Source organism: Panthera tigris, chromosome D4, assembly GCF_018350195.1.
Source record: "Panthera tigris isolate Pti1 chromosome D4, P.tigris_Pti1_mat1.1, whole genome shotgun sequence".
NCBI classification, from domain to species: domain Eukaryota; kingdom Metazoa; phylum Chordata; class Mammalia; order Carnivora; family Felidae; genus Panthera; species Panthera tigris.
The window spans coordinates 3,881,312-3,908,877 of NC_056672.1; the positions used below are offsets into that span (position 1 = coordinate 3,881,312).

A 27,566-nucleotide genomic window follows, 5' to 3' on the forward strand; every position below is an offset into this window, starting at 1 on the left:
CCCAGCTGGCCCGCGTGTCCCTCGGGGCGGGCTCCCATCCTTGGGCCTGGAAGGCGGCCGGGGAGACGGCTGAGATCATTCACCCCTCCTCACTGATAGGCTCCCGGGTGAGAGAGTCCAGGCAGAAGGTCCTCTCGTTTCTGGAAATTTACTTTCGTTAAAGCTCTGAACATGTGTCCCACCCCTTCGGCCAGCATCTCTGCTCAGGAAGGCTGATCTTGCGTCTGTGGGGTCTCTGTTGTCCTTCTTCCGTTCTCGTGCTACATTCCCTCACGTTTTGTTGATTTGCCTTTTCACCGTCCTCGAGCGACTCCACTCTGTCCATCGCTGTCTTCACAGCTGAGGGCCTGCTCTCTTTCCCGCTTCCCCTGCCTCTGCCGGCTTATTTCTGGTGGCTGTCCTTGCCTCCCCGTCTCCTCCACTAGCTTTCGTGTCTCCGGTTCAAGCTACTGCTTTAACTGCGGGATCATTCCATGAAGTCCTTTGATTCCACAGCCATACGTGTGGCCATGATGTCGTCAGCCCGTTGGGCCGTTCTAGGGAATGTTCTTTATATGCCTGCCCCCTGTCTCTCCTATTGCTGGTCGCCTTTATTGTTTTAAAGTTTATGTATTGGTTTGAGAGAGAGAGAGAGAGGAGGAGGAGGAATTGGCTTAATTCAGAATTGGCCATTCAGAATCTCTCCACCCTAAGAAATGGTGGACTCCCCCACTGCTGTGGGGGCCCCAGCTCTCCAGGCTTCGTCTGAGGTCTGTGGTGGGTCCCTTCCTTGACCACCTGCCCTGAGGGTCTTCGTGCTCTGGGAATGAGCCTTCACTGCATTGGGCTCTGCTCCCCCCAAGTTGTCATTTGGGGTTAGAGTTTGTCTGCTAATTCCATGGCCTTTCTCTTCCTGTTCTTGTTTGGGGTTATTCAGAGAGGAGGGGGTCATGACCTCTTCACTCTGTCAACGTGCAAACTACCTGATGTTTTGATACTTATCTTACGGAGCAACTTAGAGTGTTTGGCATTTTCGTTAAGTTTCTTCAGGAACAGGTAAGAATACACAGACGAGCTATTCTTAATGACCAAAAAAATTCGTGTGGTGCTATTTGCTCCTGCCAGCCTCTCCGATCTACATGGCCAAACAAGGCTGTTTGCCTGGCTGACTCTTTGATCCGGTCAGCACATTGATTTATTGGCCACTTGCCACCAGCCAGGAACAGTACTAGGTGCTGGGGCTGTAGCAGTAGCCAAGAGCCTTCCCTGCAGTCAGGTTGTTTCTGGTCAGACTGGAGGAAAGAACGGGAGGGATGCCTGTGTGGCTCAGTTGGTGAAGGGTCCAACTTTGGCCCAGGTCATGATCTCATGGTTCGTGGGTTAGAGCCCCGCGTTGAGCTCTGTGCTGACAGCTCAGGGCCTGGAGCCTGCTTCAGATTCTGTGTCTCCCTCTCTCTTTCTACCCCTCCCCTGCTCACACTCTGTCTCTCTCTCCCTAAAAGTAAATAAACATTAAAAAGAAAGAAAGAAAGAAAGAAAGAAAGAAAGAAAGAAAGAAAGAAAAGAGGAAAGGAAAGGAGAAAGGAAAGGAAAGGAAAGGAAAGGAAAGGAAAGGAAAGGAAAGGAAAAGAAAGGAGAGGGGAGGGGAGGGGAGGGGAGGGGAGGGGAGGGGAGGGGAGGGGAGGGGAGGGGAGGAAGAACAGGAGCCCCAGGTCTTGATCTGACATGACCTCATTTATTCTTCCTGACAGCCCTCTTTTGGGAAGGAAATTTACAAATACAGACAAGTGCCAACACATTCATAATTAACAAATGTTGCCATTTTTTGCCATTTTACCTATTTTTTTGCCCTTATTTCTCCTAAAAGAACATTCCAAATAAGGTGAAAGCTATGTCCTTTTTGTGGACAGTAATTTGCCCAAGACCAGAGGGCTGGTGAAGGAGCAGCAGGACTGACAAATCAAGCTCGGGTGCCCTTTGGGGCAAAGGCCGTTCATTCTCTCGTTTACTCTGCTGCACTGATTTATGCACATGATGCTGATCTTGCCGTGTTACCTGGTGGCTCGTCTACAGCAAATATGAACATCTGTTCTAGCAGACCAGACAGACTTGTCGCAGGCCATGGACTTCTTTTTGATACATGTATGTAAAACCCATGGTTTTGAAGATGCCAGGAAATTTTTTAGAGCCAAGAAATACAGCAAGATGGAGTTATCAGGAGCTAAGACTAATTGAGGTATAAATTTTGCACATATTAGTATCTATCTACTGCCATACTGATTTTTACAATAACCTGTACTTTTCTGTCTCATTTGTGACCATGGATGCCCTTGTGAATATTCTGGAAGTCCCTCAACATGGGTAAAGGATGAGGGGTGCCTGGGTGGCTCAGTCGGTTAAGCATTGGACCCCTGATCTCAGCTCAGGTCTTGATCTCATGGTCATGAGTTCAAGCCTCGTGGTGGGTTCCTCTCTCAGTGGGAAGCCTACTTAAAAAAACAAGAAAAGGAAAGGAAAGGGAAAGGGAAAGGAAAGAAAAGAAAAGGAAAGAAAAGAAAAAATGGATAAAGGATGAATCTAAGACTTACATATAGCATCTTATAAAAGAACAAGACAGTGCATTGATTAGTTGATGGAAATGTGTGACCACAGACCCCCAGGAACCTAGTCTGTACTTCCCCTAGAAGCAGTGGTTCCTATTCACTAATTCAGTGTTCAGGGTCATTTTTTAGGACATTACCACACACCATGAGAATTGCTGTATTTTGTTTCTTTCTCGTATAAATAGGGAAATAATTTTTTTAATTTTTCTTAATATTTACTTCAGAGAGAGAGAGACAGACAGCACGAGTCGGGGAGGAGCAGAGAGAGGGAGACACAGAATCTGAAGCAGGCTCCAGGCTCTGAGCTATCAGCACAGAGCCCAACGCAGGGCTTGAACTCACCAATCATGAGTTCATGACCTGAGCTCAAGTTGGATGCTTAACTGACTGAGCCACCCAGGTACCCCTAGGGTAATAATTTTTTAAAACCAAGTTGGATTTGACTATTTTTGTAGATGACATGATTTTGAAACAAATGAACTATTTTACAATATAGTGAAAAATTTATTTAAGTAAATAAAAAAAATTAAATGCACCCAGAACCTTCTCTACAACAGGCTCTTGTCCAGGGAGAAGATCTTGTCACCACTGTGTCCCCATTGAAAAAGAGGGATTCCTCCTACTCCAGTGCCCTCCTGACGTCTTATGTCACCTGAAGGACAAAAAAAAAAAAAAATATCACACACCCATGGTTAATGGGGATTAGGCTTCAAGTAAATTACTGGAACAGCAGGCAGGATAGAAAGTGTGGGGCTTGGGAAAAAAAGAAGCCACACCACTGGAGAAAACACTTGTGCAGATCACAGCCTTATGGCCCTGGCTCAGTGAGAGCCTGAGGGTTAGTGTGCTGTTATGGAATGCTCCCCTTCTTTTTTTTAAAAAAAATTTAAATGTTTATTTATTTCTGAGAGAGAGAGAGAGAGAGAGAGAGAGAGAGAGAGAATAAGTGGGGAAGGGCAGAGAGAGGGGGAGACATGGAATCCAAAGCAGGCTCCAGGCTCTGAGCTGTCAGCACAGACCCTGACGCTGGGCTCAAACCCATGAATCAAGAGACCGCGACCTGAGCTGAAGTCAGATGCTCAACTGACTGAGCCCCCCAGGTACCCCAGGAGTGCTCCCCTTCCTTCGTGCCTTGCCTCCAGTGGGGTGTGGTACAACTGTGGATGGCGGGCAGAGGAAAGAACTACAGGACATGCACTCTTCTGAGCAGGAGGGCTCAGGGGAAACCCAAAGGCAATGGGGGACACACAAACAGGGCACAGAAGAATGTGAAGTCTGGCACCTGCAGCTACAGAAATTCTAGGATGGTAATGTAAATCCTCACACTACGAGTCCATTCACCTCAGTTCATATTACCTGATTCAACACGTCTAGGTTTTCAACAACCAAAAAAACAGGTTGTCAAAAAAAAAAATCAAAACACTCCAGGTTTCAGCAAAAAAATTACTAGGCATACTAAAAGAGAAGGGAACATACAGATCCAGAACACACAACAGATCCACAACACAGATCCAGAAAACTCACAGAAAGAAAGAAACTAGAGACAGAAAATCTTGAAAAAAAGCCAGAGAGGGATGGAGACCCTAAGCACAGAGGAACAGGGGGTGAGAGTTATTTATAGGAGACTTTCTATCATAAACCGTGCAAACCAGAACTGCCCTTTCGAAATACTTTAAATGTTAAAAGAGAAAAAAAAAACACAAGTGCCAACCTAGAATTTTATATCCAGCTCAAATATCCTTCAAATGCAAAAGAGAAATAAGGACTTTCTTGGACAAACAAAAGCTAAGAAAATTTGCCACTAGCTGATTGGCCTTACAAAAAAAAATGTAAAAGAAAATTTTCAGACAGAAGGCAAAAGGTATAGATCTGAAAGTTGGATCTGCCCGAAGAATGGAAGAGCATCAGCAAAGAAAAAAATGAAGGTAAAATATAATATTTTCTTATTTTTCATTGATCTAAAAGGCAGGTATTTATTTAAAGTAGTACAAGTAACTGTGTACAGAATGATTCTCACGTGTGAGTGAAATGAATGGTGGTATTGTCACAGATGTTCAGAGGGAAGAACAGGAATGCTGTTAGGAGGTAATTCTACTGTATGTGAAGTGGCATAGTGTCATTTGGAAGTTTGATTTAAAATTTAGGTTTTAAATGTATATTATAAACTCCCGGGCAACACTAAAAATTTTTAAAAGATATGCTGAGAGCATCTACAATGGAATCATGTAAGATGCTTGATTAAAACTGGAGAAAGCAGAAAAAGAGGAGAGTAAAGAGCAAATTCTATGAATAAAAAAGCTACAAACATGTTAGATATCAATCCAATTAAATCAGTAATTGCTTTTAATGCAGATGGTCTAAGTACCCCAGTTAAAGTACAGAGTTTATAAGAGTGGATCAAAAAATGTGACGCACCCGTTGCAAAAACAAAAAACAAAAAAAAAAAACTTATCTTAAATGTAGAGACATATGTGCATTAATACTAAAGGAATGGAGAAAGATAGTCCATGCTAGCACCACTAGAAATAAAGATGGAATAGCTATATTAATTTTCAATAAAACAGGCTTCAGAAAATGGGACCATCAGGGATAAAGAGGGGTGTTACATAACAATAAAGGGATCACTTATCCAAAGAGATAGAACAATTTTAAACATGTATGCACTTAACAAAGGACATCAAAATACACAAGGCAAACACTGATAGCACCGAAAAGAAAATAGGCAAATCCCTTGTTGTAGTTGGAGATCTCCATCACCTTCTGTCAGTAATTGATAGACTAAGTAGGTAGAGAATCAATAACGGTACATGTGACCTGAGCACCACCTTCCACCCTGTTGATCTACTCAACATTCATAAAATATTCAATCCAACAACAGAAAAATACTCATTCTTCTCAAACTCACATGGAACATTCATCAAGATAGAGAGTGTTCTTGGGAAACGTATGGTAACATAAGTTCTTATGTAATGTGTATAAATCGAAAATAATGTGTAATTTATGTGAATATAAAATAATATAAATTGTGTTCTCAGGATACAATGGAATTAACCTAGAAATCAGTAACAGACCTCTGTAAAATCCCCAAATACTTTTAAATTAAACAACAGACTTCTAAATACTTAGTGGGTCAAAGAAGAAGTGTAAAGGAAAATGTAAAAGTGTTTCCCACAGAATAAAAATAAAAATGCCCCTTATCAAAATTTGTGGGATGCAGCCAAAATAGTGCTTAGAAGGAAATTTATAGAGGTAAATGCATCTGTTAGATAAAAGGAAGATGTAAAATCAATAACCAACCTGTGCTTCTACCTTGGAAAACTGCAAAATAAAAGAGAAAATAAAGCCTAAAGCAAGAAGGAGAAAGGAAATAATTAAAACAAGAGCAGAAATCCTTGAAATTGAGAACAAGAAAACAATAGAGAAGACACAAATTACTGGTATCAGAAATAAAAGAGACATCATCAGTGCTAATTCTGTGCACATCAAAGAGACAATAACCAAATACTGTGGAAAATTCTGTCCTCACAAATGTGGCAGTGTATACGAAATAGGCTAATTCCTGAAAGTTGCAAACTCTTTTCAAGTTAAGTCAATAATGAATAGCCTCCTCCCTACCTGAAAAACAAAAAGCACCATGCTCATATGGTTTCATTGATGAAATATATCATACATTTAAGGAGGAAATTATATCAGTTTTCAACAATTTTCTCTTTCAGAAAGTAGAAGCAGAGGGATGGAGATAACAGTAGGACCTGATGTTTAGGTTAACATAGATACAGATGGATATACAGAGAGAAATACTTCAGATGTGTGTACCTATACAGGTTAGGTATACTTATATGTATACTTTCTCTGTCATCTGAGAGGGTCTAGAGACAGTGACATCCTAGTAGCAGTGAACACATTTTGTGCCCAGATCTTGGTTTCGAATACCACTCTCAATCCCAAGGAAGAGAGAAATGATAGGCTAGGAGTGGAGTAGGTAACATACTAGAGACACCTGTGGTATCTTTAGCGCCAGAAATAAGGAAATGTCCCCCAACAAAACAAAAACCACAATGATAGAGCCATTTGAAAAGGACAAAGGCGCCAGCTGGAAGGGTACCCAGTGGCCATGCCAGAACAGTGTGAGCAACAGAATAAAGTAGTTTTGGGTACACAACTAAATGAATAAATACAATGGGGGGGGGGAATAGACAAGTCTACCCTGCAGAAGAAGTCCAAACAACTTATGAAGATACTCTGCCCTCAAGGAGGTGGAACATACCTCCCCTCGCCCGAAGTGTGGGCTGCACAGAGTTTCTTCCTTCCAAAAGGAGTGGGATGGAAGGGAGGGGGTGGGGGAACAATTTTACAGTGGAGAAACCCAACAGGCACCACTCTTCCAGATGGTGAAGATTAACATTAACGGTGACAGGTGATGTTGAGAGCATGTACCCTCCATCTGATGGGTCAGATGGCACTTTCCCCTGTGGGGTCTCTCTCCCCCAAAACACCCAACTGCGATCTAACCCTGGGACAAACGTCAGACCACTCAGGTGAGGAACGTTCTACAAACTACCTGAGCAGTATCCCTTGAAACTGTCAAGGTCATTTAAAACAAGGAAGGTCTGAGAACATGTCACAGTCCACAGGTGGCTGAGCAGGCATCAGAACTAAATACAGAGTGGTGTCTTGGGTGGGGTCCTGGCACATAAAAAAGAAGGCATTAGGTAAAAACGAAGGCAATCCAAAGAAAGGAATGAAGTATGAGCTTTAGTTAACAATAATGTGTCTCTGTTGGTTCACTAGCGAGAGGTGTACCGGAGGCATATGAGATGTTAACAGGAGAAAGGTGGGGTATATGGACACTCTGTACTATCTTTGCAATTTTTCTGTAAATCTAAATACATCCTAAAATTTAAAGTTTATTTCAAAAGTAAAAGAAGGGGCGCCTGGGTGGCTAAGGCAAATTAAGCACCCAGCTCTTGGTTTTGGCTCGGGTCATGATCGCCGGGTTTCGTGGGTTTGGGCCCTGAATCGGGCTCTGCGCGGGCAGCACGGAGCCTGCTTTGGGATTCTCTCTCTCTCTCTGCCTCTGTCTGCCCCTCCCCGCTCGTGCTGTCTGTCTCTCTCAAAGAAATGAACTTAAAACAATTTTTTTTAATTTAAAAAACAAGTAAAAGAGACGTATAGATATCATCTCTGCGCTCAGGGAGGCAGGCATTCATCCAGTACTCCTGCTCGGATATGAAGTCAGGACTGTGGTCAGCGCTGCGAAAGAAAGGCATGCGGTTTACCTTGAGGGGGATTGGATGGTCTGGGAGCATCTGAGGGTTCTGCACTGAGAGAGCCCAGTGGGAGCGATGGGGGGGCCAGCTGGTCGGTCCTGAGATGAGAGGGTGGATGGCGGTGGACCAACAGCAGAGAAGTGGAGCGCTCAGGTTTTGTTGGAAGGGTGGGCGTGTTTGGAAGGGTGGCCGGTGAAATGGGTAGACTGACTGATGTGTTGCTTCCGGCAACACAGAGAAGAGAGGGTACTGCCCGGACTTCGATTTTTGTCTTTTGCAGCTACGTGGATGGTGTTGCTGGGCTGGAGTTCTGAGACCTGAGCTTGTGGAATCACAGACTCGCTGGGCCCCAGCCCCCACAGCTGTGATTCGGCAAGTCCCAGTGGGGCCTTGACTTTTCCATTTGTATCTCTTTTTGGTGTTTTTCAATTTTTCTTTTTTTTTTTTTTTTTAATTTATATCGTAGTTCGTTAACAGGGAGTGCAATATTGGTCTCAGGAGTAGATTTCAGGGATTCATCACTTGTATACAACATCAGTGCTCATCACAAGTGCCCTCCTTAGTCCCCATCCCCCATCCAGCCCATCCCCCACCCACCTCCCTCCGTCAACCCTCAGTTTGGTCTCTGTCTTTCAGAGGGCCTCCAAGGGCTGCAGCTCAGGAAGGGCTGGCCTCCAGCCTGGCTCTACCGTGACTACCTGTGTGTCCTTTGGGAGGGCATTGACCTCCGGAGCCCGATGCCAGGTCTGTGAACTTGGGCACCACTACCTTTCGTGATGCGGGCAGGTCAGCCGACGCCCCGCGAGCGAGTGCTTATGAGCCTCCCCTTGCTATCCTGCCATCTGGGTCACTGTCCCTCTCACGGCACGAATGGTGCACACCCAGGCTCTTTGCGGCTCAATCGGGTCGATCCTCTGTGGCATGCTGATGCTTTTTGCGCAGAGCTGTCCCTCCTGTAGGTCTGGGGCGCAGTCGGCTTCGGTTAATTTTGCAGACACATCCCTGTGAGTCTCCTGGCCGCACCTAAGTAAACCGTCTACCGACTCCTTCCGGCTCCAGGTGTCGGGACAGGGTGTCTCTCCATGTTGGGTGTTCCGGGAGACAGCACAGCCTTGAGTGTGAAATCCAAAGTCGTGCTCACGACACAGAGGCGTGAGTGCGCAGCAGATGCGTGTCGCAACCCGAGACAGGTGGAAAGTTATGTCTCCCGCCGGTGCGCGATGGCCGTCTGCCAGGAGACCTGCGACAGGGCCCAAGGAGAGCTGGCGCCCGCACCCTGACCCTGCACACCGGCCCTGCTGACCTGGAGACTGTATCTGCTCAGCCTTGCCAGCCCCCTGCCGGGAATTGCCATCCTGCTAAGATTCCTCTAGCGTTTCTCTCCTTCGTGGTCCAGCCTTGTGGGGGAATTTGATACTTAAAATAGGTTAGGGTTGGGGGGTGCCTGGATGGCTCAGCTGGTGAAGCATCCAACTTCAGCTCAGGTCATGATCTCATGACTCGTGAGTTCAAGCCCCGCATCGGGCTCTGTGCTGATGGCTCACAGCCTGGAGCCTGCTTCGGATTCTGAGTCTCCCTCCCTCTCTCTGCCCCTCCTCTGCTCGTTCTCTGTATCTTTCTCTCTTTCAAAAATAAGTAAACATTAAAAAAAGAAAAGAAAACAGTCATAGTGATTTTGGGTGTATACTCAGAAGCACTTGCCATAGATGTCTTATCCCACGTAAGCGCGTCCCGGTGGGTTGAAATCACGTGGTCCGGGTTCTCCGGCAGCTGCAGGGTCCCTGCAGTCTGTGTGAATGAGGTGTGGGGACAGGAACGTAAGAAAGAGTGTCCAGAAGCGGAAAGCCTCCGCCAGGCCCCTGCGGACAGGACAGGAGAAGCCACGCGTCTGTGGGGTGACCAGGGTCTCCCTGCGCGTCACCTGGGGCGGGACCACGGAAAACCATGGCTGTTTTCCGGCCGGTCCTGCTTCCCTGTGTGGTCTGCCCTGCGGAAAGGCCGGGGACAGCTGCCAGCCACATCCAGGGTGCCTTCGGGCCATGGTAGCTGGGCCGGGACGTCCAGCTCTGGACGCGTGGCCAGAGAACTCTGGTTTGAAGGTCTGGATGATATTTTCCACTGTTGACACTTCTCCTCGCCTGTGGACATTAGCAAAAAGTCACTCTGTCCAGCCAGCCTTAGACTTACGTTTTATTTCTGAAACACGTGCCTCTATTCTAAGAAATGTGCTTTCCTGCAAACGCAGATCAGGGAATGCTTGGCAGAGATCGCTCTGTGTGGTTCAGTCTCGGACGAGCAGCGGTGTGGCCGGACGGCAGGCCCCGGGGAGGCTGGGGACAGCGCTGCGGGGCAGTCTCGCCGAGGGCGGGCTAGTGGACACAGGGCTGACTCGGGCCAGGAGCCACGGCGTCTGTGTCCACGAGTCGCCTTCCACGTGGCCAGATCCTGCACGCAGAAGGCACCGCCCACGGCTCCCTGCAGACCCGCCAAGGGTGGTCGTCTGTGGGGACTTCGGGGGCGGCCCCGCTGTGCCCACCCCAGCCTGGCCGTCTCTTGTGACTAATCGGCCAGCCCCTGCCCAGTCCCCAGGAAGCCCTGTTGTCCCTGAAGGCTGGACTCTTTCCTCTTATGCAAATTCACCGAACTGTGAGGTTGTTCCCTTTACTCAAGCCCCACACTTAATTCTCTCAGCTTGAAGCCACAGAGGAAATTCCCAGGCAAATCTCTATCACGGCTGCTTTGCATCGAGGCGGCCGTGTGCCTCTGAGTGTGATACGCCAGGGTCATTTGTTACTTTTCTGCATCTTTCTGATTTTGTTCCCCTCTGTGGCGGGGCTATAGCAGAAATTGTCCGCAAATGTCTCCCCAGAGTGCCGTTAATCGCTGCCGCTGTCGCCTCCGTCCATATGATATGGGGAGGCTCTGGGGCCCGGTGACGCGAAACCCACCCCCTCAGCACGCTAAGTGCTGTTGGAGATGTTCTCTGCAGGAAGTGGAAGGAGACGCACCCTGTGGTCGAGGGTTCAGCACCTGTAGGAGCCACGGCTCAGTGGGTCTTAAGAAAAGCAGACGTCCTGAAGCACTTGTCTGGGCTTCTGACACCCAGGACAGATGGGGCTTAAGAAAAACAGAGGTACAGAGACACAGGCCACCTCTTCTGTTCCTACGCCAAGGTTCAAAGCACTGAAATGAACATGGGTTTAGGGAACAAGAATAACAAGTTTAAGAACATAGACTTTTGTTTGAGAGATAGAGAGAGAGGGAGGGAGAGAGAATGAACAGGGGAGGGATGGAGAGAGAAGGACAGACGATCCAAAGCAGGCTCTGCACTGCCAGCACAGAGCCCGATGCAGGGCTCGAACTCACAAGCCGTGAGATCATGACCTGAGCCAAAGTTGGACACTCAACCACCTGAGCCACCCAGGCGCCCCTGAGAACATAGTCTTATCCCAAGGCCACACTGTGCATCTCTGGCCACAAGGATGGGCCTTTGCAGTGGAGGTGAGGAGGGAGAGATCCCGTAGCCAGTCCTCATTTTTCACAGATTCCACGTTGGTAATTCGCCTCCTCGCTGGAACCTAGTTGCAGCCCCCAGCCTACGCTCTCCGTGTCTGTGTGGTCATTTGTGGGCGCGTGCAGGGCGGTGAAAGATGGGAGGTCCAGACACCCCGTTCCCAGCTGAGGCTTGATAAGGCGACGCCTTGCCTCCTTGTCTGGCCTCACGCTCCACACGAGGGTCCTTCTTGTGGTCTGTGCAGGGCCATGTTTTTGCGTTTCTTTGTGCTTCTGGTTGGTGATTGTGCCGGGAACGGCCCAAGCTTAGCGCCGCGGTGCTGAGTCATGTGCCGAAGTGCCGACAAGCTAGGTCCCTGGTCCCTTTGTGTGGTTCCCCCGCGTGTGTCGATCCCCGTGCTGGCAGCCTCCGAGCTGGCCACACTTTGAAGAGGGTCTTGGGGGAAGTGGAATCGCGTGGGCAAAGTGACCAGGAGGGCGGATGCCCTGGAAGTAACGTCAAGGGCGCGAGGACGGTGAACCGGGAGCGGAGCCCTGAGTGAGCACTGGACGGGCATCTGGGAGAGCAGGACCGGAAATATTCTGGGTGTCCTGAGGGCAGACGGGGGTTCCGGGCTGCAGGAGGAGAGGGAGGGGGTCCGCTGAGAGACCCTGTTCTAGCAGACCCGTCCAGAGAGCAAAGCGGCAGCTGCACGTGGGGAGTCTGCGTTGTGCACAGCGTGCGTTCCCCGCGGAAACTCCAAACAGGAGAGACGAGCACGTTCCCGTTTGACAGGCATTTTGGGAGCCCCCGGGAAGGCACAGGGTGTTAGGGGTGCAGGTCAACACTTCCAGATCTTGGAGCTCCCGTGTGAGGGCAGGAAGAGCTGGTTGGTGGTGCATGTGATGAAAGAAACAAACCCTTCATGGGATAAAGATGAATGGGGTGTGTCATCAGCACAGACCTCTCGGAGGAGGTGACGTGGGCCGAGAAGACCAGCCAGGGGGACGTGCAGCAGCCGGGGACAGGAAAGGCCCCGGCACTTCAGGACAGGGCGGCGTGGCCCGGCGTGGCGAGCACGGGTGCAAGGGGGCAAGATGAGGAGAGGCTCGGGCCAAACCAGGGAAGAGTTTGGGATGTGACGGGGGACAGGGAGATGGCTTGCCGACGTCAGAGCAGACCAGGAGCAGGGCAGGTCGGGGGAGACCCATCGATGTGCGTGGGAGGCGGTGGCTGCCACCAGGGTGGTCTGGGGAGATGGTGAGAAGCCGTGGCTTTGAGATGTATGGAAAGGAAAGCTGATGGGAGCTCCCTGGAGACCTGGCCCCGCCTCGTGCACGGAGCTCACTGCTTCCTTACGGGACGGACGCACCCGAGAGTGAGCACGCCATCTTCTGGATCAATGTAGGTCAGTGCACCATGACAGGGAGGGGTCTGGACACTCTAGGGTGTCATCCTCAGCAGCTGCTTAGGATCAGTGTCATTTCCCCAGGAGGATGGGATGCACCCCAAATCCCCTTGGGGGCACGTGAAGGTTGGTCGCCTGTCAGACACTCGGGAGGACACGTCAGGTGAGCAGTTCAGGTCAGGAGCTCGGGGGACACAGGTGGCCATGCCAGCGGTGGGGGGTGGGGAGGAGGCCGTGCAGGGAGAGATGCGGTTGGAGACCCAGCCCCGGCCCTGGGTTGCAGATTAATAAGCAGATGAGGAGCCACGGCATCAGGGGTCAGCGAAGAATATAGAGACCGACCCCCTGAAGTCGAGGCACTGGGCCCGGTCCAGTGCTGCCTGAAGCTCAAGCCAGAGAGGGCGGGGGCGTGACCTTGGGTTTGGCCACGTGGCGACGTTAGCAAGGGCGTGGGAGTACAGGCCAGGCCGAGGACTTCGGTGGGAGAGCAGAGGACGGTGCGGGGGTTTGGACAGAGAAGAGAGGGGCACAGCCACCCACCGACCTCCCAGCCACTCCTGGCGCGTACATGTTACCCGTGTGTGTGCCCATGAGCTTTCGAAGACAAAACGAGATCGCTCTGCACTCACTATCTTGAAATCTGCTCATATTAATCAACCAGTATTTCTGGCCACCTGCCATGTGCCCGGAACAGTTCCAGACACCCAGATGGGGCCGTGAACACCGGTCTCCACCTCGGTCCCAAAGCCAGCACACTGGTGTGGGGACGAAACAGGGATCACCCTCAGCGGGAAGTCATGGTGTGTTGACTGAGCCTTGCCTGTGCAGATGAGCCATGGGTGGGAGGGAGAGGGATTGTCATCTATGCAGATGAGCCATGGGTGGGGGGAGGGATTGTCCCCTGTGCAGATGAGCCATGGGGGGGGGGGAGGGATTGTCCCCTGTGCAGATGAGCCATGGGTGGGAGGGAGAGGGATTGTCCCCTGTGCAGATGAGCCATGGGTGGGAGGGAGAGGGATTGTCATCTATGCAGATGAGCCATGGGGGGGGGAAGGGATTGTCCCCTGTGCAGATGAGCCATGGGGCAGTGGAGGGATTGTCACCTGTGCAGATGAGCCATTGTGGGGGGGAGGGATTGTCACCTGTGCAGATGAGCCATGGTGGGGGAGGGATTGTCCCCTGGGCAGATGAACCATAGGGGGCAGGAATTAATCAGCAAAGGGGGAGGTGCTGCCCCAGGCATCACAAAATAGGATGTCGTGTCATGAAACATTTTTCTATTATGAAATGCACGTTGAACCCGTGTCATAAATTGGCCCCAGAGGAGCAAGTGATGCTGTTGTGTTTTGAGAAGCTGGCCACACAACACCCTGAAGCCTCACCTCCCTGGAAGGTACCTGCGCAGGTGCTCAGGCCGAGGTCGGGGGGCTTAGGGGGTCCAGTGTGGGCCTCCCAAAGGCCCTCTTTGTTTCTCAGTTTTGAGCTTTTGAATAAAGTGGTTTTGCACGTGTAGAGAAAGAACTGGGAACATTGAACTAGCAAGCATTAGGTAGCGTTTCTTTCTTTTTTTTTTTTTTAATGTTTATTTATTTTTGAGACAGAGAGAGACAGAGCATGAACGGGGGAGGGGCAGACAGAGAGGGAGACACAGAATCGGAAGCAGGCTCCAGGCTCCGAGCCATCAGCCCAGAGCCCGACGCGGGGCTCGAACTCACGGACCGCGAGATCGTGGCCTGAGCTGAAGTCGGACCCTTAACCGACTGAGCCACCCAGGCGCCCCATTAGGTAGTGTTTCTAGGCACTGTTGAGAAAACTATCCTGATGGGCGTTAAACACAGTTTGAGCTACAGACTTTCCCTGGGGTCGGAAGAAAAGGCAGATTTAGCCTGGAAGCAGGTGCTGGGTGGTGGGGAGGGGGGGCTGCGTCGATGGGCACGCGGAGGAAGGTGCACGGCGGGAAGTCACCGCGGGTACCTGGTTCGGTGGCGGGAGCAGCCCGGACGAGGGCCGAGTGAAGACGCGCAGCCTTTGGGGTTTGCCAAGTGAGCCAGAGCTGGTGTCCGAAAAGCAGGGCCGAGAACAGCCGTGTGGCCGTGAGCTCATGGGGACGATGGCTGGAGCCAGGCAGCCTGTGTTGTGCACAGGAGGTTGGAGATCAGGAGAAGGCCCTGGGTGGGTGGTGGGGGCGCAGGAACAGGGCATCACAGACACTGTTCGTTCCGCGAATTAAATAGTCCGAGAATGTGCCCTAAGCCGTCCTTGCACGAGCCATCTCTGCTGTCGGAACCCCGCACCACCACCACTGGCCAAATGCGTCGACCCTGAGGTCCCCAGGCAGGGTCCCCTGTGGCAAATCACACCCCCAGAAAAAGGCTGCTCAGCCCAGGGGGCGGGGGATGGGGACTGCTAACGCTGAGCACAGCCAGGCCTCCAGGCCACCCCCTCTGCCCCTGAAAGCTGAAAGGAGCCACCTGCTGGGAGATGAATGTGTAGGACCCTCCCCTGGGGGACGGGCCAGCAGGTGCCTTGCCCCGTCCTGTCTTGTTCTGATTCCTTCCAAGGGCCCTACATGCGAGAGAGCCAGCACCCATGTCCAAAGCAACAAATGACAAATTTTGAAAATGGTTGTTATGTTGTTGGAATTTCGGTAAATTACAAAGTGTTTGTTCACATTTAAAGTATGGTGCTTGAGGGGCGCCTGGGGGCTCAGTCGGTTGAGCGTCCGACTCCGGCTCAGGTCATGATCTCATGGTTTGTGAGTTCGAGCCCCCCGTCGGGCTCTGTGCGGACAGCTCGGAGCCTGGAGCCTGCTTCAGATTCTGTGTCTCCCTCTCTCTCTGTCCCTCCTCAACTTGTGCTCTCTCTCTCTCAAAAATAAATAAGCTTTAAAAAAAAGTAGGAAAAGAAATAATTGCTTCCAAAAGACATCTTCCCAGAGGTGTTTTTTGTTCATGGCATCCTTAGCCCATGTGCAACTGTAGGCTATATGTAACAAAGCAAACTGTGGACGAAGAAAAACTGATCATTAACAGTCCAGTGCTGACGAGGAAGCCAGAAGACTATTTAATCCTTAAATTATAATAAAACTGATGTCTTTTGCGGGGCTCACTCAGGAGATTGGGCAACATCGCCTGGAGAAAATCGTTCCCTCCGTCAGGCATGTATTCTTTTTTTTTTTTTTAAGTTTATTTATTTTGTGGGGAGGGGCAGCGAGAGTGAGAGAGAGGATCCCAAGCAGGCTCTGCGCTGTCAGCACAGAGCTCGACGAGGGGCTTGAACCCACAAACCGTGAGGTCATAACCCGAGCCGAAACCAAGAGTCAGGGGCTCTGCCCAACCGACTGAGCCCCCCAGGCACCCCAGGCAGTTATTCTGATGTTTTATCGCGACGTGTAGGAAAACCCATGGTGGAGAAGCTGTCTCCCATCATCGTGTGTGTGTGTGTGTGTGTGTGTGTGTGTGTGAGACTGTCTACACCTGAGTGCAACGTGCAGGGGCACGCGCTTTCCTCCCCAGATGTACGGACGGGGTCGCCTAGATAATTCTCCATGAGTGACAGGCCCTTTTGGTTAAAATACACACTGCTTTGGGTATCTGGGGATTGGCAACGCGTAGACCCTTCTCTTCTCCAGCATCCACTCCATTCCTGAAGTGCGTGTGTCTGCTCAGTGCCGTCTTGGTGACAGATGTCCTCGTCGAATGTGGAACCCGCACTGTTTCTTTAGTATCCTGGATTCTTTAGTGCCTGGATGTGGTCTGGAGAAGGACAGGGAGGGGACAGCGTGGCGTCCGAGGCCAGGGGCCCTGACAGGTTGTCTGTCTTCATGCCCCAGGGCAGCGGCTGGCCCTCCCCCTGCCCAGGCCGAAGGCCCGTGAGCCGAGGTGCCTGCGGCCTTGGTGCTACGTGTGTGAATGTGGCTGCTCCTTCAGCCGTCTGGTGTCCGTCTACCAGACGAGACGCAGTAGACCCAGCACCCAGGTCTGTGTTGCACCGCGTGACCGTCATGACTGTCCCCGTCTGGAGAGGGTGCCGGGCCGGGCACCTGCGGGCCGTTGGGCCAGCGCCTGAGCCGTCTTGCAACGAGACTTCCCGTTGCAACGTGTCCTTAGACTTCTCTGTCCCGACCGGAAGAGGAAGTTAATGGGGTCACCTTTGTCCCGTGCTGTGTTTTGGGGCTCGGTGCCGAGAGGGCGCCTTTGGAAGGAGGAGCCCCAGGCCCCTGGAGGGAAGAGCTCTTCGCCCCATCGGGAGGGCCTGGCCCGGGCTCCAGAGGGTCCGTGGTTCCGCGACCGTCCTTGCCGCTCGCGTCCTGACCGATGTCCTGTCTTCTCTTGCCAGGAGGACCCCCGCGTGCGCCCGCGGCCCGTGGCGGGGAGGCGCCGGCATGGCGGGAGGCGTGGCGGCCGACAGCGCCAACCACCTGCCCTTCTTCTTTGGCAACATCACCCGGGAGGAGGCGGAGGACTACCTGGTGCAGGGGGGCATGAGCGACGGGCTGTACCTGCTGCGCCAGAGCCGCAATTACCTGGGCGGCTTCGCGCTGTCGGTGGCGCACGGGAGGAAGGCGCACCACTACACCATCGAGCGCGAGCTCAACGGCACGTACGCCATCGCGGGCGGCAGGGCTCACGGCAGCCCCGCCGAGCTGTGCCACTACCACTCCCAGGAGTGCGACGGCCTCGTCTGCCTCCTCAAGAAGCCCTTCCACCGGCCGCCCGGCGTGCAGCCCAAGACCGGCCCGTTCGAGGACCTGAAGGAGAGCCTCATCCGGGAGTACGTGAGGCAGACCTGGAACCTGCAGGTGAGCGCCCGCGCCCGGCCGCTGGGGGACAGCGCCCCTCCTCGGGGGGCACCCCGCCTGCCGGCGATGCCGGTCGCCGGTCACCGGCTCCCTCGGGGCCCCTCCAGACGGTCGCCGCGGCGTCAGCCGTGTGCGCGGACCTGACGGGGTCGCTCTGCGCACACGGATGGGCTCCCGATTTTACGGCTCCGGGGGCTCCGTCGCAGAACGTTCCGGACGAGCAGAGCCGGAGCTCCAGCAGCCCGGGCTTGGCCCCTGACGCCGGCTCCCACGCCCCGCAATTTACGTCCCCGGTGCCCTGGGGACGGGCACGTAATCTGCCAGTGACGTGCCCCTGCCCATCTTTCTCAGCCTCTAGGCGGGTGACCCTGAGCTCGTTGGTGTGGCCGCAGGGAAGGGTGCATGTGTTCAATTCACACATATCGGCAAATTGTCATCCGGAAAGGCCCCAGGGGCTGGGACCGCCGAGTCCCAGCCTCACTGTCAACAGCACCCGATGTCAGGAGCCACCGGGCTGGTTGACGGTCTCCTGCTCGGCCCCGTGCGTTCGGCCCTTTCTCTCTCGTTCCCTGGATGTGCGCGTCCTGCATTGGGGGTGCCGTCCCCTGCACACGGACGTGTGCGGCACAGCCTTTCTGAGGGTCGTGTGCAGTGACTGCTTTCTGCCCTTGAATACAACCTGCGCCAAAGTCACCTTGCACACAGGGAGCAGTACTCTGTGTGCGGTCGTTGTCATGAGCGTGGAGTGGACGTGCCCCAGGCCATCTGATTTACTTGTTTTTTTTTTGCAAAGTCAGATGCAGCAGATCTGTGGACTGGTCATTCAGGCACAGTAACACGAACCTTGTCAGACGTACGTTTCTAGGGTTTTGACCAACACCCCGCACCGTGTGGGTCCCACCCCAATCAGGGTCTGCTGCCCCTCCCCCAGCCGGCCCCCAGCAGCCCCCCACCAGCCATCTGTCCCACAGTGTAGCCTTTTCCAGAATATCACGTGTGAGGGGACTCACGCAGCCGGTACCCTTTCGGGCCGCCTTCTTCCTGCACCCAGACCTCGACTGGTGGTGTTTGGGACGCTGCTGTGGGATGCACCCTGTCACACAGAGCTGCTGCTTCTCAGACCATCTGTGCAGTCTGACCCACTTTGCATCTCAGCTCCCGCCTATCTTCCCGCCTCCCTTCCACCCCCTAGTTTGGGTTCATTATATATTTTTTTATTTTTTTAATGTTTATTTATTTTTGAGAGAGAGAGAGAGAGTGAGCAGGGGAAGGGCAAAGAGAGAGAGAGAGGGAGACACAGAATCGGAAGTAGGCTCTAGGCTCCAAGCTATCAGCACAGAGCCCCACTCGGGGCTCGAACTCACGGACTGCTAGATCCCGACCTGAGCCCAAGGCAGACGCTTAACCGACTGAGCCACCCAGGTGCCCCTGGGTTCATTATATTTTTATTTTTACTTTTTCTGGTCTTCTTTCTAACTTCCAATAATCTATGCTGGGGTCTTCATTTATGGCTGCGGAGAAACCTCTCCCCTGCCCACTGAGCACGGTGGGGAAGGGAACCCACCCAGCCGTCGGCCCCCTCCCGTTTTTATTTTCCACGTTGTCATGGTCCTTTCCTCCACGCCCTGTGGCCACATGTCCTGCAGGTACAGACAGAGAGTGAGAGCTCAGAGGAGACAGGAAAACCACGTCTCCCTTGTGGTTCACATCCCAGGGCTTCTGAGGTGTCGGGCAGGGCCGGGCTGTGACGCAGAACCACAGGGTCAGTGCTGGGCTGTGATCCATGAAGGGCAGGAGGCCTGTCCTCTGCACCTCACGGATGATGCCGGACGGTTTCTGAAGCCCCATCCGGCTTTAAAAGGCCAGGCTCTAAAATCTGCATTGTCACTTACATACTTGAAGGTATTTAAATCCTATACAAGGATCTTACTGGTTTTATGTGGCGAATGAACGAATGACCACGTCAGGACTTAAGACGGATCGGAAATGATCTCTGCGACTTTTACACGTTTTTACTCAGTACCTCTCTGCCCCCTTTTCCTCGCGGCAGGGCCAGGCTCTGGAGCAGGCCATTATCAGCCAGAAACCACAGCTGGAGAAGCTGATCGCCACCACGGCCCACGAGAAAATGCCCTGGTTCCACGGCAAAATCTCACGGGTCGAATCGGAGCAGATTGTCCTGATCGGATCCAAGACAAATGGAAAATTTTTGTAAGTACGGTCTTCTTCCCTGTCACCTCCTACCGACGGGCCCGCTTGGACTGTTGGGGTAACTTGGCTTCCCCCTTCCTGGAGCCCACGTGGCTCCGGGGAGGGCTCACACACCATCACAGGGCACCACCCACACGGCCCGCTGTGAAGACGTTCCCAGACAGAGATGCCGCTCGTAACCCAGCGTTTGTCACCCAGTCCAAGCCCAAAGTAAACACTCTTCTCGGGCACAGGGGTACGTGAGTTAGAGAAATGGTATCAGCCACAGAGCTTGCTTTACGTGCCAGGATAGGGCGCGTGACGATCGTGGGCATCCATCTGAAATAAAAACACTGTGTTTGTTCACTCAGTGCCCCAAGGTCTCAGACTTGACTTCTCTCTTTCCTTGGAACTACATGGCGCCACTGAGGCAGATAATCGAAGAGAATTCTGCCTTGTTTGAACGGTTTCCTTGTTAACCTTAGGGATCGATGGGCCTCAATACTCGGGATCCTGGAGACTCAGGCCACCTGGGGCGGGGTCAGGGGTCAAGGACAGCACCGCGCTGTCTTGGGCAGGTGTCAGCCTTATTCCCAGAGGAGCTGTGGCCGGGGACGTGCCCACCTGTTTGTCACTGCTCAGGTGCTAAGCGGGTGCCTCAGAGGACAGTCATTTGGTCTCACCTTGGACCCTTACAGATGGCACTTGGCCCCGTGGTCAGGCACGTGTACTCACTCACACCCAGGTGACTTTTAACTGTTCCTAGAACTAGGAGTGTTTTTGCTGAGTATACATCTATTAAGAATTTTTTATTCAGATTTTACTATAACAGCTCTTATTTGAAAAACGATCTTAAACGCAAAACTCTTCTTTGAAAAGTGATTCTGAAAACAAGAGCGGGGTAGCCCAGGTCGGCACGCAGCGGGTGCTGGAATGCTGATTTAGCAGCCTCCATAGCAGCCTCCAGCAGAAATCGTGTGTGGGAGATATTTGTTCCTCGGGTGGCCCCTGTCAGCTCATTTCCCCCTGAGGTTTGGACTTTTACCGTCTTCTTCGGAATCATTTCCAGCACAAATGTCACGGGCCTGCGTGAAGTCAGCCCCGAGTGGTGTAATCCAAAGAGTGAGCGAGGCTTCTCTCCTCGCGGGTCCAACACCTGATCCCAGGCTCGCTGGAAAACAGCTGTGGTCAGAGACGGCGGCCTGCTCCCCGCTCAGACGAGGGGCCCCGCCCTGGGACAGCCGAGGGCCCAGCCAGCTGCCGGTCCCTTCCCCAGGGGTCTTCTCCTGCCTCGTCCAGGTTTTCCTATAGAATGTCTTTCCTGCTGCTTTCCAGTCATTTCAGTTGACTTACTGCCTGCGAACCAGCATTCACTAGAATCCGTAGCTGTGGAGGCACTGAATGCCGACACCACTCGGCACATTAGAGACAGAGGAGTGAGCACGCCACCGTCTGCCTCCCGAGCCACACATCTCAGTGGGAGAAACAGGCACCGAACCGTAGAACAGGAGCCGTGGAACAGGTGGCTGTGCAGAAGGAAAGGGACAGAGCACGTGTGTGGGTGCCCTGGGCGGGTGGACGTGTGCCGCAGGGCCGGGCCTGGGAGGACTGGCGGCCCTAGAAGGGGGGCGCTGTCCACCTTCAGGAGGGTGTCAGGGCGGGTTCAGCTCAGGTTCGGTGGGACCCGTCTGGCTGGGTGTAGAAAAGAGACCATGCAGAGATGCAGGAGTACGGACACTCAGAGGCCACACTGTGTGGTTCGTGTGTGCTTGAACCCAAGTGCGGTGTTCGTTATTCTCCAGACGTCAGGGCTTTTGCGTTCTGGTGCCTGAACGCAGGAACCGTGTGGATGCTTGTTGGACACAGGGACGTGGGTGCTGGTGCGTGGCCCTGTCCCGTGGCTCTGTGCTGTGCTCTGTGCACCCTGGTCAGGGCCGGAGCTCTGTGTCTCTTCTGTGCACACGTGCCCTTCTCGTGAGCACGGTTCCTCTGTGTCCGCTGGGGACCATGGCACGTGTTTCCGTGAGGCGGAAGGCAGGATTTCAGGATGAACACTGCCGCGTCCGTCACCCTTCTGTTCCCCCGATGTTTACGGTTCCTTGTCCGGCCTCGTCTTGCTGCCGGACTTGCCCCACGTGGGGCTGGCCGTCTGGCTCTGCATTGCTGCTGTCCTACATGGGTCTGTTCCCAGCCCTTCTAGGACACGGTCTGGCTCCAGTCAGCGGCCTGCCGGGTGCTTCCCACACCCCCACCCCCTCCGCACGGCCTTGCTCAGGGCACTTGTTTCCTTCATGACCCCATCTTTGACCCCAAGGCCAGCCTGCCCTCCCTGGGACCTCCCGGCAGCACCTGGCAGAATTGACAAGAGTCTAAGAGGCTCTCAGATCCAGAAACAGAACGTAATTTTTGTGGCTCTTAATAATGGGCATCATGAACTTGATTTAAGATAAGTTGGCGCGTGTCAGTGTGCTGTGTGTAATGCCTAGCACTTGGTAGGAGAATAGTAAATACAGATCTCCTCTACTTATGATGGGGTTGTATCCCGATAAACGCTTCGTAGGTGGAAAATATAGTAAGTCGAAAATGCATTTAATATACCTACGCTACTGAACAGACACCATAGCTGGGCCTCGCCCGCCGTGGGTGCACTCAGAACACATAACGTGAACATACCGCTGGGCTAAGTCATCGACCGAAGCCGATCTGATAGTCAAGTGTTGACAGTCTGGTGTGGTCTCTGGAGCACTGGGCCGAAAGGGACACACAGAACCTATCAACGCTGTCAGTGTTGAACGCGTCGTTTGCCATCTTGACGGCATGGATGCCTGGGGGCCGTGGCGCCCTCCCCGGCATCACAGAGAGAACCCTGCCTCACATCCCCAGCCCGAGAAGAGATGCACCTTCAAACTCTGAAGTATGGTTTCTACCGGGTTAGTGTCACTCTGTGTCCATCGTAAAGCTGAAAACTCACAAGTGGAACCATCGCGACTTGGGGACTGCGCGTACAAGCTGATTTTGAGTCTTGAACGGCCACAGGCAGCAGGGGCCAAGGGGCACCTGTGGGAAATCCCGAGTGCTTGCAGTTTCCGCTTAAGTAATAACATGGAGAGTCAAATGGGGAAGTGAGAGAGTTCATTCTAGAACCTCCGATTTACATGACGGTTCGACGTGGCCAGACCCCTCTCCTGGGAAAACACATGCCCTGTGCCACCCCTAGAAAACACGGAGGAAGAGGCAGAAGTGTTTCGAAAAGGCCTACGTGAGGTTGTGAATCTTTGCCATGACGGTTTAAGATGCAGAAGTTAAATCCCGGGAACTGCTGACCACCAAGAGAGGCCGTATCTGGGGGACAGTGGCCAACTCAGATCCAGTTTTCTCTCCTCACGAATGACAGTGGGAAGTCCATTTGTGGGGGCAGAATACTTGAGCCAGAAGGGACCTCACTGCCGTGAGTGTGAGTCCTTGGTTTTCAAAGGGGGACTGAGGCACGAGGGAGCCTACCCCAGGTGGTCAGGCGAGTGGGAGTTGAGAGCGAGGCTCCAGGGTCCTGATGGCTCTGGGCTGAGAGTCCAGGGACCCCACCACCAGCAGCTGAGTCCTAACCCCGCACTCTCCGTGCAAGGCGTGGCTCCAGGGCGCGTCCACGGGAAATGTCAGCCTTTCCCCTGTCCCGTGTCCTGTCCACACAGCCTACCCGGGACCACGTGGGTCTCGAGGGTGGACCATGATGGGATTGGTGCCCTTTTAGGAAAAGAGACTGGAGTTCTCTGTGCATGCACACATAAGGGCAAGGCCATGTGAGCACCCAGCCACGGTCCTGCGGGTTGGGGGTCAGGGCTCTGCCTTCTGGGGACACCAGGGACCAAGGGCTTCGTGAAGGTGCAGCCCCTCGGCTCTCTGAAACCTCACATGATGACAAGGTTTGCCGTTTTGAGAAATTAGTCACAGCCCAGGTCTCCCTGAAAAATGAATTTGTTCGAAAAGGTAAACTAAACTTCTTTTGCAAAATTTGTGTCCCCCTTCCCCCAAAGGAAGGACCCAGGATTGGTGGGGTCCAAAGCATATACGGTTCGAAGATCTTCTTTTCTTTTTATTTTTTTTGAGTTTTTTTTTTTTTTTAATGTTTATTTATTGGTGAGAGACAGAGAGAGATAGAGCATGAGTCGGGGAGGGGCAGAGACAGAGGGAGACACACAATCCGAAGCAGGCTCCAGGCTCCGAGCTGTCGGCGCAGAGCCCGACGCAGGACTCAAACTCACGAACCACGGGATCATGACCTGAGCCGAAGTCAGACGCTTAACCAACTGAGCCACCCAGGCGCCCCTGGAGATCCTTGTTTAAAAAAAATACAAAATATATTTTTAGAATAAGAAAAAAATTGCAATAAATTACATTTTTTAAAGCGGGAAATACAGTAAACATACAAAACTTAGAAAACCGTAACGTAACTTTTTACTCAACTGCCTGACACATCTCAATAGTGCCTTTCATTTTCTACATTTTTTCAACTGTGCAATGCTTGATCGCCTCCTCCGTGGACAATGGTTTAGTAATATTATTTCCCACGTGTGGAAAAAAGAAAAAACGCAGTCCTTCCTCTGGGTTTACAACTCATTATTAGTAAGGCACGCACATTTTCGGGATCATTGTCGACTTTGGGAAAGGACGTTGGAATGGAGGAAGAGTGCTCTTCTCTGGTCATGGTTAAGTATCGTTTATACATCGTACAAAACCCTGAGGCTGTGCGGTCACATTGCTGGGCCCTGCTTGGGCTGGATGGGCCTCAGCTCGTGGTCCAGGCAGCATGGAGCCCGGACACCCGCACGCGTCCCCCAAGTACACATCACAGGGGCCCAAATGTAATGTGCGACGCCCTTCATTTCATCACGTAAAGTATCTTAGAAAGAAAACACTCCAAAAGTTCCATTTCCTGCAAAAGGAGAAAAGTAGAATTCTCGCTTTCCTTGTGTTTGGTAGGCGGGTAAATATTTGATCATTTGTGGCTTAAAGTCCTTTTAGTTCTTACAGAGCCGAGAGCAACTTCAAGGAGACCTTTAAAATACACAGATGAGGGGCGCCTGGGTGGCTCAGTCAGTTGGGCATCCGGCTTCAGCTCAGGTCATGATCTCACAGTTCATGGGTTTGACCCCCTGTGGGGCTCTGTGCTGCCAGCTCGGAGCCTGGAACCTGCTTCGGATTCTGGGTCTCCCTCTCTCTCTGCCCCTCCCCTGCTCCCACTCTGTCTCTCTCTCTCTCTGTCTCAAAAATAAACACTGAAAAAAATCTTTAAATAAATAAAATGCACAGATGGCGGCTCCCTAAATAGTTGAATTAATGTTACAAAGAACAAGTAATATTTCAGATTTGTCAGGGGACTCAGCAAGCCAGGAAATCACACTGCATTTAGAAGCATGCTGTTCGGAAAGAAGCTACAGAAATCGTCATCCTTGCAAGAGAATGTTCCTGCCTTCCGCCAGGTACGTGCCAGGCACTGTGACAGGGGCCATGGAGACTGACCAACAAGACTGATTCCGGCCCCGCCCTCGCCACGACACCCGAAGATGTCACACTGAGAAAGACGGACATGCTGCAAAGGGTGTGGGGCTCCATCGGTCACGGTCGCCCCGTGTAACCGAATGGCGCTGCTGACACCCAGTATGTCCTTTATTTTATTTCTGTGCACCTGTCCATTGCCCCTCAGTCGCACCTGTTCTGAACGCCGTTAGTGCAGGGATGGCCCGCCCCCATCGTCACGGGTGCAGGGCTCACAGCAGGGTCTCAGCGAGCCCCGTCCTCCTGGGGAAAGGGACATTGAAAAGTGCCCTGAACAGTGAGGAGAAGGGAGTTAGGGCAGAAAGGGAAAAAAGTGCAGAGTCTCAACACTGTGGCCTGGGCGTGGCCTGGCCCAGAGCAGAGACTGGAGTGACAGCCAGTCAGAGAGACAAGGAGCCCCTCCTGATCCAAAGGGGGGCCTCTGAGCAGGTGCAGAGTAGAGGTGCGGCTTGCCCTTTCCAGCCCCCTCAGAACCACTGATCCCCCTAAGTGCCTCGCATCTGAAATTCAGGTGGCCCCTGACAGTCCTCCCCTGTCGCCTCCAAGGAGAAACACACAGTTTACTCAGAATCATCCTCATGTTACCAGCTATTTCCATGTAGAGTGTGATGCTTCCGTTATTTTCTCCCTTCCCTTCCCTCCCCCCCATATCCTCCCATCACACCCTTCCCATTCTGCTTGTCCCTCCCTTAGGCACACACGCATGCCCCCTCGTGCCTCTCACATTCACGGCTCTGTGGGAGTCCCTGCAGAGAAAGCAGTCAGCAACGTGCATTGAGGGTCCAGCGAAGGCTCACCGCATTCTGTGCACAACTGGGGACGAGGAGGTTCAGTGACAGTGGCCGTCTGAAGAAGAGACTTGCGTCCGGCCAGAATTGGGTGTGCAGCTCAGAGCTGAGTGGCCTTTGTCTAGTACGGACCCAAGCTTGGGGATACCAGATGGCGGGCCTGTCGCCCTTGAATATTAGATGATACCTTGACCAGTGCTGTGCAGTCTCCCAGCGAGGTGGAGGCCTCACTTTGGAAATAGGAATCAGTGATGCTTTTATTGTTTTTTTACATTTTTTTAATGTTTATTTATTTTTGAGAGAGAGAGAGAGACAGAGCACGAGCAGGGCAGGGGCAGGAAGGGAGGGAGACAGAATCCCAAGCAGGATCCAGACTCCGAGCTGTCAGCTCGAACCCATGAACCGCGAGATCATGACCTGAGCCAAAGCTGGACGTTTAACCGACTGAGCCACCCGGATGCCCCATTAGTGATGCTTTTCAATGCGATTACGACTCATTGCCATTCAAGAAATATACAGTCACAATATGGCACGTTCATCAGAGACACTGAGATGGCTTATAAGGATGCACGCTTGTATTCCCTGTGAACAAGGAACAAATGTGATTTAATTTGCCTCTCTGGCCTCAGATTGCTCAATGACACAACGGGGAAGGAAGCTGATGTTTTGTCTGAGTTGTTACGGAGGCGAACAAAGTACCGTGCACGGAGTTAAGCCTAGGTGGTCGCCGTGTGTCTGCTCCCTACAACCATGGAGTCTTTTCTTCCATCAGTTCTGGAAAATATTCAGCCAGTTTTTCCTCAACTGCTACTCTCTTTCTTAGCATTCGTTCCTTCAGAGGCTCCTGTTAAACATCTCATAGACCTTCTGAATTCATCCTGTGTATCGTTTCTCACGTTCTGTCGTCTTTTCTCCATGTGCTGGCCTGTGTAATGTCTTTGTGTCCGTCCTTCCAGTTCACTAAATGGCACTTCATGTGTCTAATCTGCTTTTAAACTGAACCACTGTTTTCTCCCGCCACCAATGACATTTTTTTTTTTTTTAATTTCTAGCGGTTCTCTTTGTTGCGGTGGTGGTTTCTCTAACATTCCTGGGCATGTGTAGAGTATTTTATCGCTTGGTCATATTTGCAATTCCACCTTTTTTATTCTTTATTTTTAGAGAGAGAGGGAGAGAGAGAAAGAGAGCGAGAGTGGGGAGGGGCAAGAGGGAGAGAGAGAGAGAATCTCAAGCAGGCTGCACCCTCAGTGCCGAGCCTGATGCGGGACTCAGTCTCAAAACCCTGAGATCGTTACCTGAGCTGAAATCAGGAATGGGACGCGCAACGGACCGAGCCCCCCAGGCGCCCCACGATTGCCCCTCTTGTTTCCTTGAACACTTCGTACACAGGGAGCTCAACCTTCCAGTGATCGGTGACTCCAATATGAAAGTCCTTAAGGGTTCAAACCTCTGTGTCCTCCACTCTCCTTCCCTCCCTGCCC

At 52.3% G+C, this 27,566-nt stretch overlaps 1 protein-coding gene across 3 annotated transcripts in view; it reads left to right on the forward strand.

Moving 5' to 3' along the window:
- SYK (spleen associated tyrosine kinase) overlaps nucleotides 1–27,566 on the forward strand; it is an 82,451-nt gene that overhangs the window by 15,561 nt on the left and 39,324 nt on the right. For all 3 annotated transcript variants that reach the window (XM_042964484.1, XM_042964482.1, XM_042964483.1), the window contains exons 2-3: nucleotides 17,092–17,554; nucleotides 19,605–19,765. In XM_042964484.1, coding sequence (XP_042820418.1) covers nucleotides 17,138–17,554; nucleotides 19,605–19,765 — 578 coding nt within the window. In that variant the 5' untranslated portion in view covers nucleotides 17,092–17,137. The remainder of the gene's footprint in view (nucleotides 1–17,091; nucleotides 17,555–19,604; nucleotides 19,766–27,566) is intronic.